This window comes from Parasteatoda tepidariorum, chromosome 12 (genome assembly GCF_982258835.1).
Source record: "Parasteatoda tepidariorum strain Cologne lab strain chromosome 12, Ptep-v5.0, whole genome shotgun sequence".
NCBI classification, from domain to species: Eukaryota; Metazoa; Arthropoda; class Arachnida; order Araneae; family Theridiidae; genus Parasteatoda; species Parasteatoda tepidariorum.
Window position 1 is genome coordinate 59486840 of NC_141766.1, and position 18572 is coordinate 59505411.

The following is an 18572-nucleotide window of genomic DNA, read 5'->3' on the forward strand; positions in this document are numbered from 1 at the left end:
TGTGCCCACTCCAAAAAGATACCACCTTCCTGCAAGAAAGAATTTTTTTGTTCTGTCCCCCCCCCCCACTTAGTGATACTTTTCTTGAATTCAACTTGTCTTCCCTCTAGCTCAATAGCTATGGGTAAAAGAGATTCCGAAATGCTCTCCCCCCCCCCCCTCTTTACTATTTTTTCTTGAAGTTAGTAGTTTAAATAAGAGATCTTTCAAGAAGTTCCTCCTGTCAGGGAATGCAACCCCTCCTGCAGCTGTGTGGGTTTCTATTTTCTCTTTTTAGAAAAATTTATTTTTCTCAGAAATGGAAGTATTGCTTATTTTAAGAAACCATACCGCAATGGTGATGGTCAGTAGGCCTGCCAAGAGTTTTCTTGGAAAGAATTTTTTAAGGGAAGAAATCTTGTTCACAAAGCCTGTAGACAATTTCAGGGGTCAGACTAGGTCATTGAAAAAAGATACATTCTCATGTATCTTCTGGAGCCCTCCACCCCCCTCTGCCCAGCTTTATTCTTTTGAACAAAGAAAGAAATTTTTACTTTTGATTTCAAAAGTGAAGGGATTTAGACAATTAACTACGAAATAAAAAAGCTTTTTTATCCAAAAAAGAAAACAAAAAAAATATTAATTTTAAAATAAACTTTTTTTTACAATGACACAATACAATTCTTACAATAATAAGTTTCAAGCAATGTTTCATTACAAGTTATTTTAAGAATTTATATTGGCAAACGATAATTTTCATTCCGTTTTTTTTTTAAATATTTTTATTTATTTACCTTTGATATTTTTTCCGAAGATTTTCTCATTCTTCGTTGGCACGCTGCCAGGAGTATAAACAGATCCGTCTGTATTATTTTTTACTCTTTTAAAATATTGTTTAGAGCTATTAAACTTCTTAATTTCTAATTTTCATTAGAATTTGTCCTTGCAGTCGATCTTTTTATTAATTTGTTTATTTATATTATTACTAGTGTGCGCAAAGGTATGACTGCGCCTCATAAAGGTTGAATCAAGCATGCAATTTATTTGTAGATAAAGCATACTTAATTCAATTAATCGTTTTTTTTCTTTTCTTTCTTTCCTTACTTCTTATTTTGTTCGACTGTTCATCCTAATTGATACTAAATAAGCTAATTTGAAAAGGAAACTTTTTCATACATTTAGAATTTTTTCTAAATTTTTTACTCCTTAATTGAACATTATGAGGTTTTTATTTCTAGACTATCACAAGTTTCCAGACATTATGAGTGATGTAATTATATCGGTAAATTTAAATGTGAAACTTTCCTTTATTTAATAGTATTAAATTTATTTATAGCTGTATGCTTTTACCTCAAAAGTATTAAAAAATAAAATTTATTTGAAGATACAACATGTGTTATTCGCAAATTTTTTTCTTTCTTCTGAATGATCACAATGCAGCTTTAATTTGGCCGCGCATTTTAAATAGAACTAAATAAATTGATAAATTAAGAAATGGTTTTCTTTCTTTAATAGTGACTCGTTTATTTCACGATATTTTTCAAACGAGGTTTTTGATTTGACATTATCACAATTACCACGTCGATTGATAACTCTCTCTCTTTCCATATATTTAAATATGACACTTCTTTATCGTTACTTAAATGATTTTTTTCTTTATTTTGCAATTTCGGCTATGATCTATAACACATACCATGATGATTTGACAACGCATTGTAATATTAGATAGATTAATTTAAATACAAAACTTTTTTCATTTAATATTTTTCAGCTTTTTTTATTTATTAATTTATTTTTAATATCAATGTTATCGCTATTTGCTAATTCTGCGTTTGTAAGATCATGCGTCGTAAATATTGTAAATTGAATTTATTTGAATGTAATAAGCAAATTTTTATTTCGATTTTTCTTAAAACGTTCATTTAAATACAATAAAAAGTGCTGCGCTCACAAATTAAGCTTTTCTAATAACTTATTTATTTACTTTATAATAATTTGTAATTGCTTTAATTGTTTTATTTTATTTCTCTTAATCACAGGGTTCGTACGTACCTGGACTTAAAAAGTCATGGAATTGTCATAGAAATACATAATTTTACTTGTGACGTACATGTACGTTTTTGATAACGTAATTTGCGACATTTCCTTTTTCAAAATTGAAAATTAAGAAGGAAAAAAAAGTTTTTTTCCACACCTATCGTCATTAGGTGCATCCATACCCAGAAAAAAAATCAGAATTTGCAAAATCAGTGGTAAGTCTCGCACTCAGGGGGCTTTGCCTTTAGGCAGGGCATAATTAGTACAGTGACAGTGATTTATAAAAGAGAGTCACTTAGGCCAGGGGTCGGCAACCTTTTGAAATGAAAGAGCCAAAAGTTACAATTTTACAAAATTTCCCGCTTTTAAATAGCCACTAAAATTTTTTGATTTAATACTATAGTATTTTTTTTATGTATATTTAATTTTTAATTCAAAAAACTGTTTTGAATAGAGAATAATATTTATTCTTTATTTTTAAAATGCGTTAATAATTTATTTAAAATTTAGTTTTTATTTAATTTTTTAAATCATCTCTTTTGGGGGGGATAAGAATACTTGGGTCATTAAAATTCGATGAAAATTGTAAATTATCTTACTAATTCTTGTCAAATTTTCAACAGAAAAAACGATTTTTTTTATTGAATGTGCAACGAAACACAATCTTATCAGATATATTTTATAATAATTCTTTTTAATTTTTCATAGCAATTCCGCAATAATATTCATTTCTATTATATTAGAATATTTTCACAATTTTCCTTTTGTAAGAAATATGTACCGTCTGTTCTCGCTTTGTTAAAAACAAATTTTAAGCACTTAATTATTAAACATTTAAATAAATTTTAAATTTTTTTGTCAAAGCAAACGTTAAATCAACTTATAATGAAGTGCTAGAAACGATGGTCACATTCTTTTTCTATTTATTGTAAAAAAAATTTACATTTATAGAGCATCAAGCTTTCCAACTCAAATAATTTAAAATTTTTAAAAAAAATTTATTTAATAAAAGTCACTGAAAGTAACGATCTTCTATTATTTTAAATATCTTTTATACGCAAAATTACAACATTAATATATTTGATTATGAAATTGAATAATATGCAGGTGATTTGGAGTGACCGCTCTTAATATGCATTTAAAGAAATTTTGTTTCAAGTGAACGCGAAAAAGAACGGATGGAGGTCACAAGTTAGAATTTTAACAATCGAAAACAAACAAATCACTGTTGAGGAAGGCGAGTGTAAAAAGGCGATTAACGATTTCTTATCAAATTAAATAACTTCATAAATTCACCTGGCCATTAAACAGGCCTGTTATTATTACTATTATTATAAAGATTATTATCAATATATTGTATTAGATATGTTTCAAATTCATATGCTTTTTTTTTCCCTTTTAAATTTTAATTTACTACATCCGCTGAAGTAGATTTGTATCTTTATTTTTTACAAGGTTTATAAAAATTTATATTAAGGGTGGTCTTTTCATAACATCATGTTTTACATAATAATAACATGTGATAGACATCAAAGGCTTTAAAAAATGTAGATGAAAATTAAATTAGTATTTATTCATTAAATTGAAAAATTATCTGACATCAGTTATGACTCGTGCATTTTTTTAAAAATTCTTAATCTAAGTAGGATTCTCTTTGATGCATTTCAAATATTTTATGCGTATTTATTTAATTTTAGTAATTTTATTTGCGAATTATTATTTTTAATGCTTATTTATTACTAAAATTTCATTTTTATTTAATAATTTCATTTATTTTTATTATTTATTTTATAATTTACATTGTTATTAATATAAGAGCTGTGACTAAAATCTTGAATGGGAATACAGAAATAGTTCTTTTTCTGGGGGGGGGATGAACTAGTTTTGGAAGTACAGATAAATTTTTTCACGCATAAATAATTTAATAACGCCTTAAATAATTTGTACCTGCATATTATTAATAATTTGTAAAATGCTAAATTTTTTATCCGAATATTTCTTTATATAAAAACAACACAATATAAATAATAAATAAAACTTTTACAAAAAATTTAACTATGTATTATCCTGCCTTTTAATACAAAACGGTGAATTGAGTTTTTACATAATTACAAAAATATTAAGTTTCTTTTTACTAATAATTAACTTAAACAAATGGAAAATTGTTAACTTAAGTCTAAAATATAATATAAAAAACATTAAATACATACGAAATACATCAACATAGTAACAAAAAAGATTTTTTAAAAAAATTTTTTAAAAAAACTGAAGCTTTTCTATTTTTAAACACATTACATTTTTAATAAAATAAGCATAAGTATAGTTTTGTTCATAAAGGATTGCAGTTTGAACTTATTATAAAAACAGATGCTACGAACAAATATAGAATTTGATTTTTGAAATTTCAATTAAATAAAATCTATGAAAAATAATCTCAACTGAAAAAATTAAATTTAAAAATAAATTACTATTTCAAACACAAAATTAAAAAGCTTAGTAAATAACTATTTAAAAAAAGGAAAAAGAATTCCTAGATTTAGAATTCAAATGTGATTTATCTATTTCTATCTCAAGCTCCTACTAATGAAAATAAATAACATAAAAAAAATTTTATTGCTCTTTTTTCTTTCCTTTAATCATTTTACTGTAGAAAAGAGATTAAATTTTTTTTATCTACTTCATAAAAATCAATTTTTACCCACATATATTTAAAAAAAAAAAAAAAAAATTTTTAAAAAGAAGTCTTATACCTAAAGAAAAAACCTAAAAGAAGTCTAAGTATACCTAAAAGAAGTCTTATACCTAAGGATTTAATTTTGATTTCACACGGATTATTTATTTGTATTATTTCTTTCAAACAACTTCGTAACTATATATAAAAGTCTATTTTTTATTATTTTTTTATTGTTGCTCCGTAAATTCCTTTAGTCTTATTTACCCTTTTCTTGCAATTATCACAGGGGTGCACAACCTGCGACCCGCCGACTACTGAAGTGCGGCCCGCGAGAGCTACTGAACACAATAAAAAAATTTTATCACACTTTTGAGTCATCACGTTTTGACACATTCAATTTTAATAGATTCTACAGTAAATGTATGTTTAACGCGCTTTCTTCAATTCGAATCTATCATAAATATAAATTATTTTGTTAAACACTCATTTCCACTTTGTAATGTGATTTCGAAAATCCCGAATTTTTTATTAATTTCAATAAACACTTTTTGGTACAATTTATTTGTGACGATTTCATCTTAAATCTAAGTAATTTTTTTTCTTTTTTTTTTGTTGCTATTTCTATTCTCTAGTTATTGCTATGCATTCCTAGTACTATAAAAAATTCCTATAATTTTATTACGACATACGAATTTTAAATCGCACATTCGACAAAGTTTATTCGCGCTGAGTTCAGCATAAATGTAAGTAATATTTTTTTTTAATTGCTATACTTTTTCACGTGATTTTGACGATCCCGTTATTTAACTAAGATGTTATTACAACATGCGAATAAAAATAATTACGCCGGCCAGGTGGCCGAGCGGTTAGCGTGCCTGACTGCGAAGCCTGCTGGTTCGAATCCCGCTCTGGGCAGGATGTTTCTCTCTGTGCAGTCCTCTGTTGTGTGTGATGTGTGAATGTCGCCCACCCTATGAACGGGTTTGTGGCAGTGTGGCGTGGGTAATGTTACTCGCCTCCGTGACTTAGGTTCACAGGTGCCTACTGGGTAACGCTAAATGAGCAACACTTCCGGCATCTTCCGAGGTGAAGAACGATAGTTTAAGTGCCTGCCGTTATTTAAAAAATATATATATTTATATATAAATAATTACTCTTTTATGCGGTATTTCGGTGTAGTTTTATAGTAAAACCTAGTTATTTTTACATCATTTCTTCGGTAAGGAATATGATTTGGTCGAATGTGGTAATGAATTGTGATTTGGTCGAAAACCGGATATTCGGCAAAAAAATCAACCTAATGCCATATATTCGAGGCCAAATAGCTACAATTTTTAGCAACATAGCGACTTTGAAACCAAAATTTAATTGCTAAGAATAATATTTTATGGAAAAACGGATTCATAAATGAACGCAAAAAATAAAGCCTATCAACGCTTTTGAACATGACACGCTATTATAAAAACTAAAGATTATATTATATACAAAAGCAAGACCGAAAAAATAAAAATCGATCTTAATTTTCGAAAGAAAATTTTAAAGCTGGACATCTCAGTTTTTCAATTACCAGCAAAAGTCAAGAAAAAAGAATTAAGTCAACAGAAATGCTCTTGAAAATTGCCGTTATAATAAAAACGTTACTTAAAAAAAAGAATTTTTTTCTTCTTTTTCTTTTTAAAGAAAAGTTTATTAATAACGTTCATTGAAAAAAATGCTATGTCCTAATAAAAATGCCTATAAAAAGAAAAGTTTATTAAAAAGAAAAACAGAAAAAACAAATTGTTCTTAGTTCCTAAAACAAACCTTTAACACTGAAAATCAGTTTTCTATGTTTCCAGTTATTTATATTACAGTACATGGAAAGAGTGATAATAAATGAATAGTAGAAGACATTCCGTTAAAATGCTGCGTTATAATAAAAGCAGCAGAAATTTAAAAAAAAAACTTTCTCAATTCTCAGCAAGTATCGAAAAAATTATGAAATGGATTTGTCTGATTAAAAAAAATATTTTTTTTTTAAAAAAAAGGCAGAAATTCAAAAACTTGTGGTTCAGAATAAAGTAATCTAGTTTTCCAATTTTCGTTTTGCCCTTTGTCTTCCAGAAGATAAATTTGCAAGCCATGTGCAGAAACATGGATTTTAAAATTTTAGAAATTTATGTTAAAACTATTTCTTATAATAAACAATACTATAATATAGTCAAAATACAATTTTATATCATTTTTTATCATATCTATACAAATTCAAAAGAAAAAAAAACTTAGAAAAATATATTTTTAAAAAAATACTCTGAGGAATATTTGACTGATCATTTAACCAACTGAATTTTTGACTAAAGTGCCAAATGCTCATTAAATCCCTAATTTAAATGCAATATGATAGCAACCGGAGAAATTCAAAGGTGGTGGAAAACGTGAATTTTTAAACTGCTCACTGTTTGTTGCTTAAGTAATCTTTTTCGATAAAAAAAAAGATAACGTTTACTATATAAAAAAATCTAAGAATTAATAAAATGAAATAATAAAGTACATTACCAAATAAGTATTGAATTTTATTTTGAACTATAAGTTTTGTTTTTATTTTAGGCTTTTGTTGAAAACTTATAAATTTTCTTCAATTAAAATATTTAATTTGAATTTATGCACTTAATTATGTATTAATTTTTTTCTTACTTCCATTCTGAGAGCATTGCAATTTTTTTTAATTAGAATTTATTTCTAAAATGAATTTTTGTATCGCGTGATATGATAAAAATGGCATTTTTTCTTTTTTTAAAAGTATCAGCTTTTTTTAATTTTCGAATGAATTCTAATAATTGAACTACTTTAATTTTCAACAAATATATTACTAAGTTTATTGATAAAAAAAAAATTAGAACACTCATGTTAAAAGTTGCCATTAACGTGTCCCCCGTGGCAGAAACGCAGCGACATTGTCGCAGAACATTACATAGTTCTTGCAGAAAGATTCTTCTTTTGAAAAGTAAAAAATTTTACTTTTGTTTTTTAAAGAAGTTTACACATAATAATTGAATCATGCATTTAGATAATCACTTTTTGACACACTTAATTTAGGCAGTTAGTATTGTAAATCAATGTCGTGTTTCAATTGTATTTTCTTCAGTAGTTAATGATGTTGATTTTCCTGTGGTTTTTAAATTTCTCAATATATTTCAAACAATATGGGAAATACGAATCGTGCATTTGAGTATTTACTTTTTAAGGCAATGATTCTATCAAATTTTTGGCAGTTATTGCTGTTGATTTCTGAATAGTTCTTAAATCCGCAATTTTTTATGCGATATTACAACTATTTATTATGCATTTGAGTAACTCTTTTTTGTAGAGTCCAATTCGTGTGGTTTCATCGTCGATCGGATTTCATGATTTTTCATTATTTTTTATTGTGATGATTATTTACAAAATGTGAAGGAAATAATTTGTGTGTTACCCCCACCCCTCGACAAAATTCAAAAATATCACCCATAATATTAGAATAAAAAATTATAACATGTTCAATTAAAAAGTAATTTTTTAAACACAGCGCTTTTGTTAATTATTCATTAAATTAGTAATTATTAATAGTTAATAAGTAATTAATTAAATTGGTAGCATATACGTTTGTTATCATTAAAAGTATCTTGCAGAAAGATTTTAGTGCTAGACAGTTTTGTCGCAGATAGCTCGAAAAAATTATGCTACAGGGAACGTGACTAAATACATGTGTGGCCCTTCGTTAGTCAACCTGCTGTGCAAGTGACCCTTTACTCAAAAAGGTTGTGCACCCCTATATTATCAGATCTGATATGTACAACACGCTATCAACAAGCTGAAATGTAATAAAGCGGCAGGACCAGATGATATCCCAGCTGAAATTCTAAAATATGGTGGGAACGCTATTGTAAACAACATCTGGAAAATTATTCTATCTAGTTGGGAGAGAGAGATATTACCTACTGAATGGAAGTTGAGTATTTTATGTCTAATACATAAAAAAGGGGATGTATTGGACTGTCACAACTATAGAGGAATAAGTCTGTTATGCGTTGCCTATAAGGTCTTCTCAAATATCCTATTTGAACGTCTGTCTCCCATTGTAGACAGCGTCATAGGTGACTATCAGTGTGGCTTCCGCAAAGGAAGGTCCACAGTTGACCAAATCTTCACCCTACGACAAACTTTGGAGAAATGTAGAGAATTTGGAATAGAGACCCATCATTTATTTGTGGATTTTAAGGCGGCATATGATAGTATTAATAGGACTGAGCTATTAAGGACCCTATATGATTTTAATATTCCATCAAAATTAATCAGACTTGTAATGCTCACACTCACTGAAACCATTTCAACAGTACGAATTCAATTGGAACTATCCACTTCTTTTGAAATTCATAATGGAGTTAGACAGGGAGATGCATTAGCATGTCTTCTGTTCAACATAGCCTTAGAAAAAGTTATTAGAAATGCTGGCATAAATACTGCACGTACTATATTTAATAAATCAGTGCAGATTTTGGCATACGCCGATGATGTAGATATCATCGCAAGATCTAGGACAGCACTGAGTGAAAATTTTTTGGCACTGGAAAAATCAGCTAGAAAAATTAACTTAAGAGTGAATGTAGAGAAAACAAAATATATGTATTGTGGTACAAAGGAAACCATCCCTAAATTGTTTAAAATAGATTCTTTCAAATTTGAATCTGTAAAAAATTTTACTTATCTAGGATCAGATGATTACTTATCTAGATCAAAATGACATCAATCCTGAAATTAGAAAAAGAATAATCGCAGTCAATCGCTGCTTCTATGGTTTAAGATCATTATTGAAATCTCACTTAATAAAAAGAAAGACTAAGATCTTACTTTATAAGGTATTAATCAAGTCAGTTTTGACTTATGCTTCAGAGACATGGACTTTAACAAAATGGGAAGAAACATTATTAGCAACCTTCGAAAGGAAGGTCCTACGCACCATCTTTGGCCCTATACGCGATAAAGACAACTGGAGGAAAAGATATAATTTTGAAATATATAGGATCTTTGATGGCGATGATATCATTAAATCTATTAAATTAAGTAGAATGAGATGGGCCGGGCATGTAGTGAGAATGAGCCCAGAATGAACAGCATTGAAAGTCTCTAATGCAACCCCCTCCAATAAAAGGCCAAGAGGAAGGCCCAAAAAGAGATGGAAGGACTGTGTAGATGAGGATTTTGCCATCCTAAAAGTAAAGAACTGGAAAACAATTGCTGGGAGAAGGGCAGAATGGGAAAAGCTTCTGAGGAAGGCCCAGGCCCACAAAGGGCTGCCGTGCCAATGCTGATATGTACTGTATAAGTTAAAGATGAATGTGAACTTAAAGTTTGATATTATTGCTACAACTGAATTCAAGTATAAAACTTCCAGTATGTTTTATTTAAAATAACTGGAAGTATGAATTTTATTTTGAAATTTTTTTTTTGTAAATATTGTTTTTCCTGTATATACTTCAGAACTTCGTTTTCAACAGTTAAGGTTAAAAACGCAGTTTATTTTATTTGTTTATAAGAGAGAGTCAGATACTTAATAAGTTTATTTTCAAGATTAATATTCATATTTTATCTGAAAATAGTTATTCTAATCATGAACTCGAGAAAGAAAGACATATTTGAAAAATTTCAATTGTTTCCCCAGGTCTTTCAAAGGTATGCATAAAATTTTAAATATATTTTTAGTGAACTAAGAAATATTGAGGTACAGGAAAAAAAACCCTTGTTTGAATTTTTTTTCTAATTTTTCAATTCAAACTGTAGCCTTTTTCCCTCGAAAAATTGTAGTTATGCATTTAATAATTATAATTGTGATTAGTGATAAAGTAAACTTATACATAATTATTCATTTAAATTATGCAAAGAAGGCTAAGGTATCTGCCCTTTTTAAATAATACAATGCCCTTTTTTTTAAAAGTATAGTGCCCTTTTCAATTTTTAGCACCCTGCCCTTTTTTTAGTCTAGAATGAATCCTAGTTTAGATTCTACTTAAATTATGCTCGTAACAATTCTATAGGCACTTAAAAGTAAATCCACAAATTATTAATTAAATATACTACAACACTTTACTCAACTCATAATATTATTATATTTATAGATAATATATATTCTGCTAATTTGTAGAGAAATATTTATAAAATTTATACCTTAAATATATTATAATTAACAATTTCTCCCATTCAAAGTTTACTAATAAAACACATAATTTGAAAACATTCGTCATGAGCTGTACTCTATAAAATAGAATATAATTGCTTTAGCAATATACGAGGCAATGTTTTGTATCACACTCCAAGAAGGAAGATGAGCCGTGATGTTCCGAAGTGGTTGATAAGCTTTCTTCTCTAGGAGGTGTTGGCACAATGAAACACAATAAATGTTTAGCTATCAGAGAAGCAGAAAAAAGAAGATGACATTTGTTAAATTTGATTGTTGAAGAGTGTTCCGGAAAATAGATATTTCTCTTTAACAGATATGGGACTTTGTACTGTATAGAATACAAACATTATTATTTTTTTTAATGCAGCAATGTCTCTTGGGTATTATTAAAATATTTCTTTTGGTACTGATATATTTTAAGCTTAGTTAGTAGTTTTAAGTAAAGTTTACTTTTTGAAAATTAAACATAGTTAATTATTAGAACTATAAGCAAAGAAATCATAGCTTTAAAAATAATCAAAAATTATAAAAATCCTGATTTTGGGTACTTACCTAAGATAGAGGTAAATATCCATCTCTACTCATATTTATAGAGACATTTTAACTGGATGGGATTTTTTCTCTCATTTTCACCATGCAAATGGGAACCTGATTGACGAATTTTCTGCGGATAAATATTTTCCACCAATCTTGTTCAATTTTTCATGCAAAACATCGTATCCAGTGAAAATGGTCCAACAATTTAGATACAATTTATGTTCAACGCTGCTCCCTCTAACCCACAACTTAGTGCAATGAATCCAGAGCATTAGATGTGCATAAAAAAATATTAGTTAGATCTTGCATTCTAGCAAAAATTATTTAAAAATATGGCAGAATATTCAATTAAAATGCATCCTACTTTTTAACCATATGGTATCATAAAAAATAATAGTTATGATGAAAAATTTAAAAATGTGGGGTTGAGAAAAATTAATTTCAGAACTTAGATCAACATAAAGTGCTTTCTTGACTTCATACTGTCCTTAGATTTTACACATTTTTAAAAAATATTCTGTTTTTATTTTGTATGCTACAGTTATAATTAATAAAATACAAGAATAGATAAACAAAACCTCCAATCTTACCATGCGAATGAACTCCTCGTGTTACTCTAAAAATTACTTCATCTTCTGTGCTATGATGAAATTCTTCGCTTTGATAAGTTTTAAGAATGAGACATGATGATAAAATAATGAAGTTAAGCACTACTCGCTCCATATTTCTAAAGACAGCAAAAATAATTAAATTAATTCTAAATGTTATTTATAAATAAAAAATGAAATATAGTAAACTAAAAAAATTTTTAAAAAACTATTTATAGGAAGCTGCTGAGAAAACAAGTATTTGCTTTGAACAGTACTTTTTCACAAATTGCCAAGAAAATATTAAATATTAACTGACATCAGTTTCTTCCATTTTGAACAAACTGTCATGAGTGAAATTAGTTTCTTCCAAAAAGGAAGAAACTTAACTTTTCAATACTTGACACCTTCTATTAAATGCTTATAAATAAATCCAATTACGTTTATTTTAATTATAAATGTGACAAGATACAATTTTTATAATAAAATAGAAAAAATATGCTGAGATTTTATTTTTTAAATTTCGAATAATTTCATAAGTTATGATTTTATAGAGATTTCGTAAATATCATTATAACTAACAAGTTAACTGTAAAATAATGTTGAATTCAATAATCACTTTATAGGACATAGCTCATTAAAAAGAACTTTTTTTCTACATTGATTTTGAGCTAGGTAATAATAAGATCTAGATTCACTTCTTCGCGGTTTAATGGCCCAAAAGCGGGAATCGGCTATACTGAAACACTTACATGATGGTATCAAGTTATTTACCATAACTCTCTTTTAGTTTAATTATTCTTATAGTTATAAAATAAAGCATGTTAGTCTTTTGATTTGTCTCATAAAAAACACATAGTCTAAAAGGACCTTACACAAATCTTATGGAAAGTAATTCTCCGTCAAATAGGTGGAAAATTTAAAACATTCTGCGCAAAAGTTCTCATTGACACTAAGTCCAAAAATAGATGCTTTCCGAGATCCGGAATCTTAAAAATAAGAGATATAGGCGACGGTTACTTCGGCAAAAGGTGCTTGAAGCAGGCAGCATTGGACATTCGGTACCTGCACACAAATTGGGAGTGTTATATAGTTTTTAGGATATGCACAGTATAGAGAGAAAATGAAGTTAATAGAATGCATGTACCTCCCCAACAAAGTGTAAACAATATTCAAATAAATTATTATTAATTATGTTTATACATAAATATACATACTTTCTGTTTAAACAATCAGCCCTTGTAAGGACAACCTCCTCATTGGGTGATGTCATGATGGTATTAGATAATTCAGAATTACTATTTATGTTTATATCTCAGAAACTATCAATTTTTGGACTTCTGAGAGCAGAGCTTTTGAAGAGAAATTTCTGATAAAGAAATAATTTATATAAAATTTGTATGGGGTCCTTTGACGCATGATATTTAGCATTATTGTCAATTCTAGGGAAATTATCTTTTACTTATTCTAATTTTTATAAACATCAAATTGAAACTTTTCAGCATTTTTTATTATCTTATAGAGAACTTAGTTTAAATTTGAGACTTCCATGTAGATAAAAAACATGCTGTTTAGCATTACTTTCAATTAGGCTAATTAAACTAATAACTGTAAAATATCAAAATGAAACTTTTTTTTCTTCCATTTATCACATAAAAAACTTATGCTTTAACTTCCTGTTTTAAATTTTAGCTTTAACTTGGGAAGATTTCCGTTTCATGATCTATGTTAGATTAATCGTTAACTCTTAACAACTTTCGGGCAGCAGCTCATGAGAAACTTCAAAAAAAAAACAAAAAAAATCACAGAAGGAGATCAACTTGAAAGTTATAACTCATAGCTAACCCTAGGCAAACCTCTTTATATTCTAAATTATTCAATTCCAAATAAGAGTAAAAAAAGAAAACAAAAATGCTAAGCAAACCTCTAACTAAAAATAAATTTAAAAAATAAAAATACAATTAACGTTTGAAAAAAAAAATATTTAGCAGTTCAATTTTATTTTACAAAGTTAATATATTTTATAAATCAAACTATAGTTGGGACCAGAGATATTTTTAAATCCTCCACAAGCATAGCCAGGCATATTCCTGAAATTAACAGGATTTCTCATCTTAAAACACAAACAGATACAATGCTAAAAGGAAAACAAATTAAGAAAAGAGAGTGATCAGGGAGCAAGTACAAAATGTTGTTTGAGATTTCAAATTTAATGATAATGCTTAAAAATTTTAGAAAGTAGGGGGAAAAAATTTAAATATTTTATTTAATTGTTATGCTTTACTTATTTTTTACAAAATAAGTCAAATATCATCATCTTTGGCCCAACAGCCTAGAGTGAGCCCTGGCCTTCTTAATGGTTCTCTTCCATCCTGACCTGTTTTCACCAATGGTTCTCCAGTTCTTACAGTTCAGTATAAGGAAGTCCTTATCTAGAGAATTGGACCATCTGAATTTGAGTCTTCCCTTTGGTCCATTCCATAATGTCCTAGCCAAAAAAATTCTTTTTGCTGAACATTCATTCAATGACCATATTAGATGGCCTGCCCATTTCATCCCTTGAATTTTGATATATTTGCTAATGTCATTTTTTTTATAAAGAAGATAAAGTTCATTGTTGGATCTCCTTCTTCATAGTTCGTTAATCTGGACACCACCAAAAATACTTTGAAAGACTTTTCCTTTGAATGCACATTCATCTCTTGAGGTCACAGTCCATGATTCTGAGCAGTATGTAAGTACAGATCTCATAACTACTTTATATAGTAGTGCCTTGGAACTAAATCTAAGGACATTAGACCTCAGGAATTTAGGCAGCCTCCCTCCCAAAAAACGCAGCAGTTGATCACAATAATTCTGCAGTGGATTTTTGGCCATATCTCATTTTTAATGCTGATCTGTAATTCCAGGTAAATGAATATGTCAACTTCAGTCTGATTTCTATGTAGGGAAGTGAAAAACTTCCCTTGGTATATACCACAAATTTAGTTTTCATTAATTATTAAAGTTGCTTTCTTTGCTTGTCTTTCCAAGTTAAAAAAGGTCTGTTAAAAAGTAGCAGGTGTTCTGGATGTGATGTCAATGTCATCTACAAATAGATTTGAGCAGACTTCTTGAAGACATTACCTCTTAATGTGATTATTGAGTTTTTTATTACTCTGTCCACTAAGTGGAATATGCTTAATGTAAAAAAAATGAAACACAATTCTATTTGTGTAATCTTATATTTTATCCATCAAAGTAATTTTTTTTATGAAACTGGTATCTGTAATTCATAATGCGAACTATTACGCTTGTTGCAAAATATTTTAAAGAGTAGTAGATAGTTAAAAACTAAGGTTTTTAGAATTTTTGGTTATTTTGCTAATATTTTAAAAGCCTCAGTATGAGAGAACAAAGTAGTGTTTCATATAAACTTTTGAATGATTTATGTATAGTGATATGGAAAAAAAATTTGAATCAAATTTACAAATCAAAGAATACATTAAAATATAAATTTAGTTATTACTAGACAAAAAATTCCAAATAGGGTTTCTCATATTTTACTCCTCCAAAAAGGATTTCCTTCCACCAAAAAGTATTTTCTTTCAGTGAGTTGGTTCTGATCATAATTATCTAAATAGTACTTGTTAGTAGATTATTTTGTTGTTATAACTTTATTCTTAAGATTTAAAATGTAATATTCTGATGTTTACAAACAATGTTTCTATTACCAAATAATAAAGTTCTTTTATTATTGTTTGAATTTTGACAAAAAAGGAACTAAATATATAATTAAAAAAGATATAACTAAATTAATCAAACATATTAAAAAAATTTAAATAGTAAAATAATTATAAACCCTTTAGTAATTACTTTCGCTTTCAAATGAATTTCAAGTAAGGACAATAGCAAAATAATAGTTTTTGCCAAATAGATGAAAAACAATTTAATATTTCAATTTAGCTATCCATAAATTATAAAAGTTAGATTTTGCACAAATTTTTTTCTTGCCTTTCTTTGATAAAAATTAGGGTAATTACAGTCAACCAGAGATTTTTCGGCATACGATGGATTTGTGCTGATCACAAAAACAAGAAATTATATTGGAGCTGGATATTTGAGGTTGTGATAATTATATGACTGATTTCTATTTGCGCAGCTGAAAGGAGAAGAATATTGACATAATGAAAGTTTTGTGGCGTAACTACCACTATAAATATTGAATATCAATTCACTAGTATATAAGACATGTTAACTTGATTCTATCTTGAGGTACCTTTTCACAGATAAAGGTTGACATAGTCGATAAATTAAAATCCCCTTCAGTTTCAATAGTGTTCTGTTTATTTGGCAGCATTTTCTGTAGAAATTAATTAACTAAATTTTGGTTTTCAGATTAAATTTTGAGTGGCATTTTTTTTTTCTTCTTCTTTTTCTGCAAATGAATGTTATGGTAAATGTCATTGTGAATAAAATGTTGATTGTACATTGTGAGTGTTGCTGTATGTGAAAAGATTTAATATGATTGTGGAGTCAATTTTTTAAAGTTGGGCATTTTCTGAATTGATGATTATAGATTGGTATAATTAATAGGAAATTTTGAAGAAAAGGAATAGGATAGATGTTTTGTAAATGAATAACTTCAATGTGTTTATTATTGAATTTTATTAATGTCAGATTAACATTTTTAAATAGTTTTCTATTTAAATATTGCTACATTTTATAAAACTTGTAACAGAGAAACATCAAAACACGTTTAGCATTGTAAAATAAAAATTTGGTATTATCTCAATATGAAATCTACCAGTGTAACATAAGAAAAGGAGAGAATTTGATACAGTTGTTACTAGATTTACAGTAATAGGAACATATTGTGATAATTTCTTACATTCATTCAACATTACATTACTACACTACATTATTTATTACATTTTTCATTTAAAACAAATTTTTAGTGGTTTCTGCCAATGAACTAACAAAGAATATCCCCAAGAATATAAATTTTTTTAATGTCAAAATCAAGTTTAAAAAGATTATGAAAGAAATCTTTAGTCACAATTTTCTTCTTTTACATACAGTGAATAAAAATAATTTTTTTTTTAAGAATCCAATATTATTAAAAAATTACATTTTTCATCTAAAGAAGAATAGAATCTCTTATTAAATCATATTCTCTCAGAAAATCATTTAAACTTTATTGCTTGAAAAATCCTTTAAAAGGAAATCCTAAAAAAAATTTTAAAATTAGCAGAAGATTTAAGTAATATTTTGTTGAATGAACAATTTGCTTTAAAAAAATTATTGGCTATTTTAATTAATTCTTTAATATAAAATAATAAGATCCATTCTGTTTTCATTGTGTTTTATCATCCCTAGGTTAATAAAAAATAAAGTATCTTTTTCAGTACTATTACTGATACACTTTCTTGTTCAAAATGCTTTAATTTAATGTGAAAATGCTTCACTCACTTGAATAAAGTGGATGGTTTTCAAATATAAAGTTTGGAGGAAAGGAGAAGCAATATTATGATTTCTTTTGTTTATTTGTACCAGGTCCCGGAGTAGAGTAGTAAGAAGCAAAAGCCGAACGAATCGATATAATTTTAATCAATTATTAATTCCTATCAATTGTAAATCGATTAATAGAGTTTGTTTGGGAATATAATCGATATTTTTTCCACATCGAAAGATTGTTGGTGTGCCGACCGGCCTGTGTAGGGGGCAGGGAACTGTCCTTGCATCAGAAAGGTTCTGGGTTCAAATCCCGGGTAAGGCATGGATGTTTCTTTCTCTCTATCTGTGTTCTATGATCCTTCTCCTTTGTGTGTGAATGTGACCCGCCCTATAAACGGGCTCTGGTAGTGCGACGTGGGCGACGCTGCTCCACCGTCGTGCCTTCGCCTCAGATGCCCACTGGGTAACGAAAAGATAGTTAGCAGTTCTGGCACTTTCTATGGCCAATGGACAATAGTTCCAAGAGCCCGCCATTAAAAAAAAAGAAGATTGTTGCTGTTGTTGTTCACTTACATCGCACTAAAGCTGCACAATGAGCTATTGGCGATCGAAATGGGCTGCAGGTGGCGTAGAGCAGAACTCTCTTCCTATGGCAACACTTCACATGCTTTCACCATTAGCGTGTGGAAAGTCATAGAGGAAGGAAGTACGTTAGTTTCTCTCTCGATTTTCATATAGATTAAAATCTTTTAATTTGGAAAACTATATGGAACTGAAAACTACATTAAACATAGTTCTAAGGAAAAGTATCACGGAAATTTTAAAAAATATTTTTATTAAATAAAAAGGAAAATTATTAAGAAAAGGGAAAATATCGTAGTACATTCCTATGCAACTGAAAAGAGGAGGAGAGGGAAGGGAGAAGGGCTAAAGGCATGAAACCGGCCTCTCCCCAGATGGCGTATTCGACTGTTGCGATCGCGAATTGACGCCAGTCTGGAAAACATCCCTGAGGATGATCCGAAGACATGCCATCACAACTTTGATCCTCAGCAGAGGGGATGGCACTCCCGCTTCGATAGCCCGACGACCTGCACGCGAAGTCGAGCATTTTACGGTAGAACAGTTT

General features: G+C 28.5%; 1 protein-coding gene across 2 annotated transcripts in view; it reads right to left on the bottom strand.

The window, feature by feature from the left end:
• The window catches only part of LOC107449381 (uncharacterized), a 36681-nt gene extending 18788 nt beyond the window's left edge, over positions 1-17893 (bottom strand). The window contains exons 1-3 of one of the 2 annotated variants that reach the window (XM_071188353.2): positions 17459-17893; positions 12883-13072; positions 12011-12147 (exon numbers count right to left, since the gene is read on the bottom strand). In XM_071188353.2, the coding sequence (XP_071044454.1) occupies positions 12011-12143 (133 nt within the window). In that variant the 5' untranslated portion in view covers positions 12144-12147; positions 12883-13072; positions 17459-17893. The remainder of the gene's footprint in view (positions 1-12010; positions 12148-12882; positions 13073-17458) is intronic. The other variant, XM_016064888.4, reaches the window with a different exon arrangement.
• Positions 17894-18572: the final 679 nt, after the last annotated feature.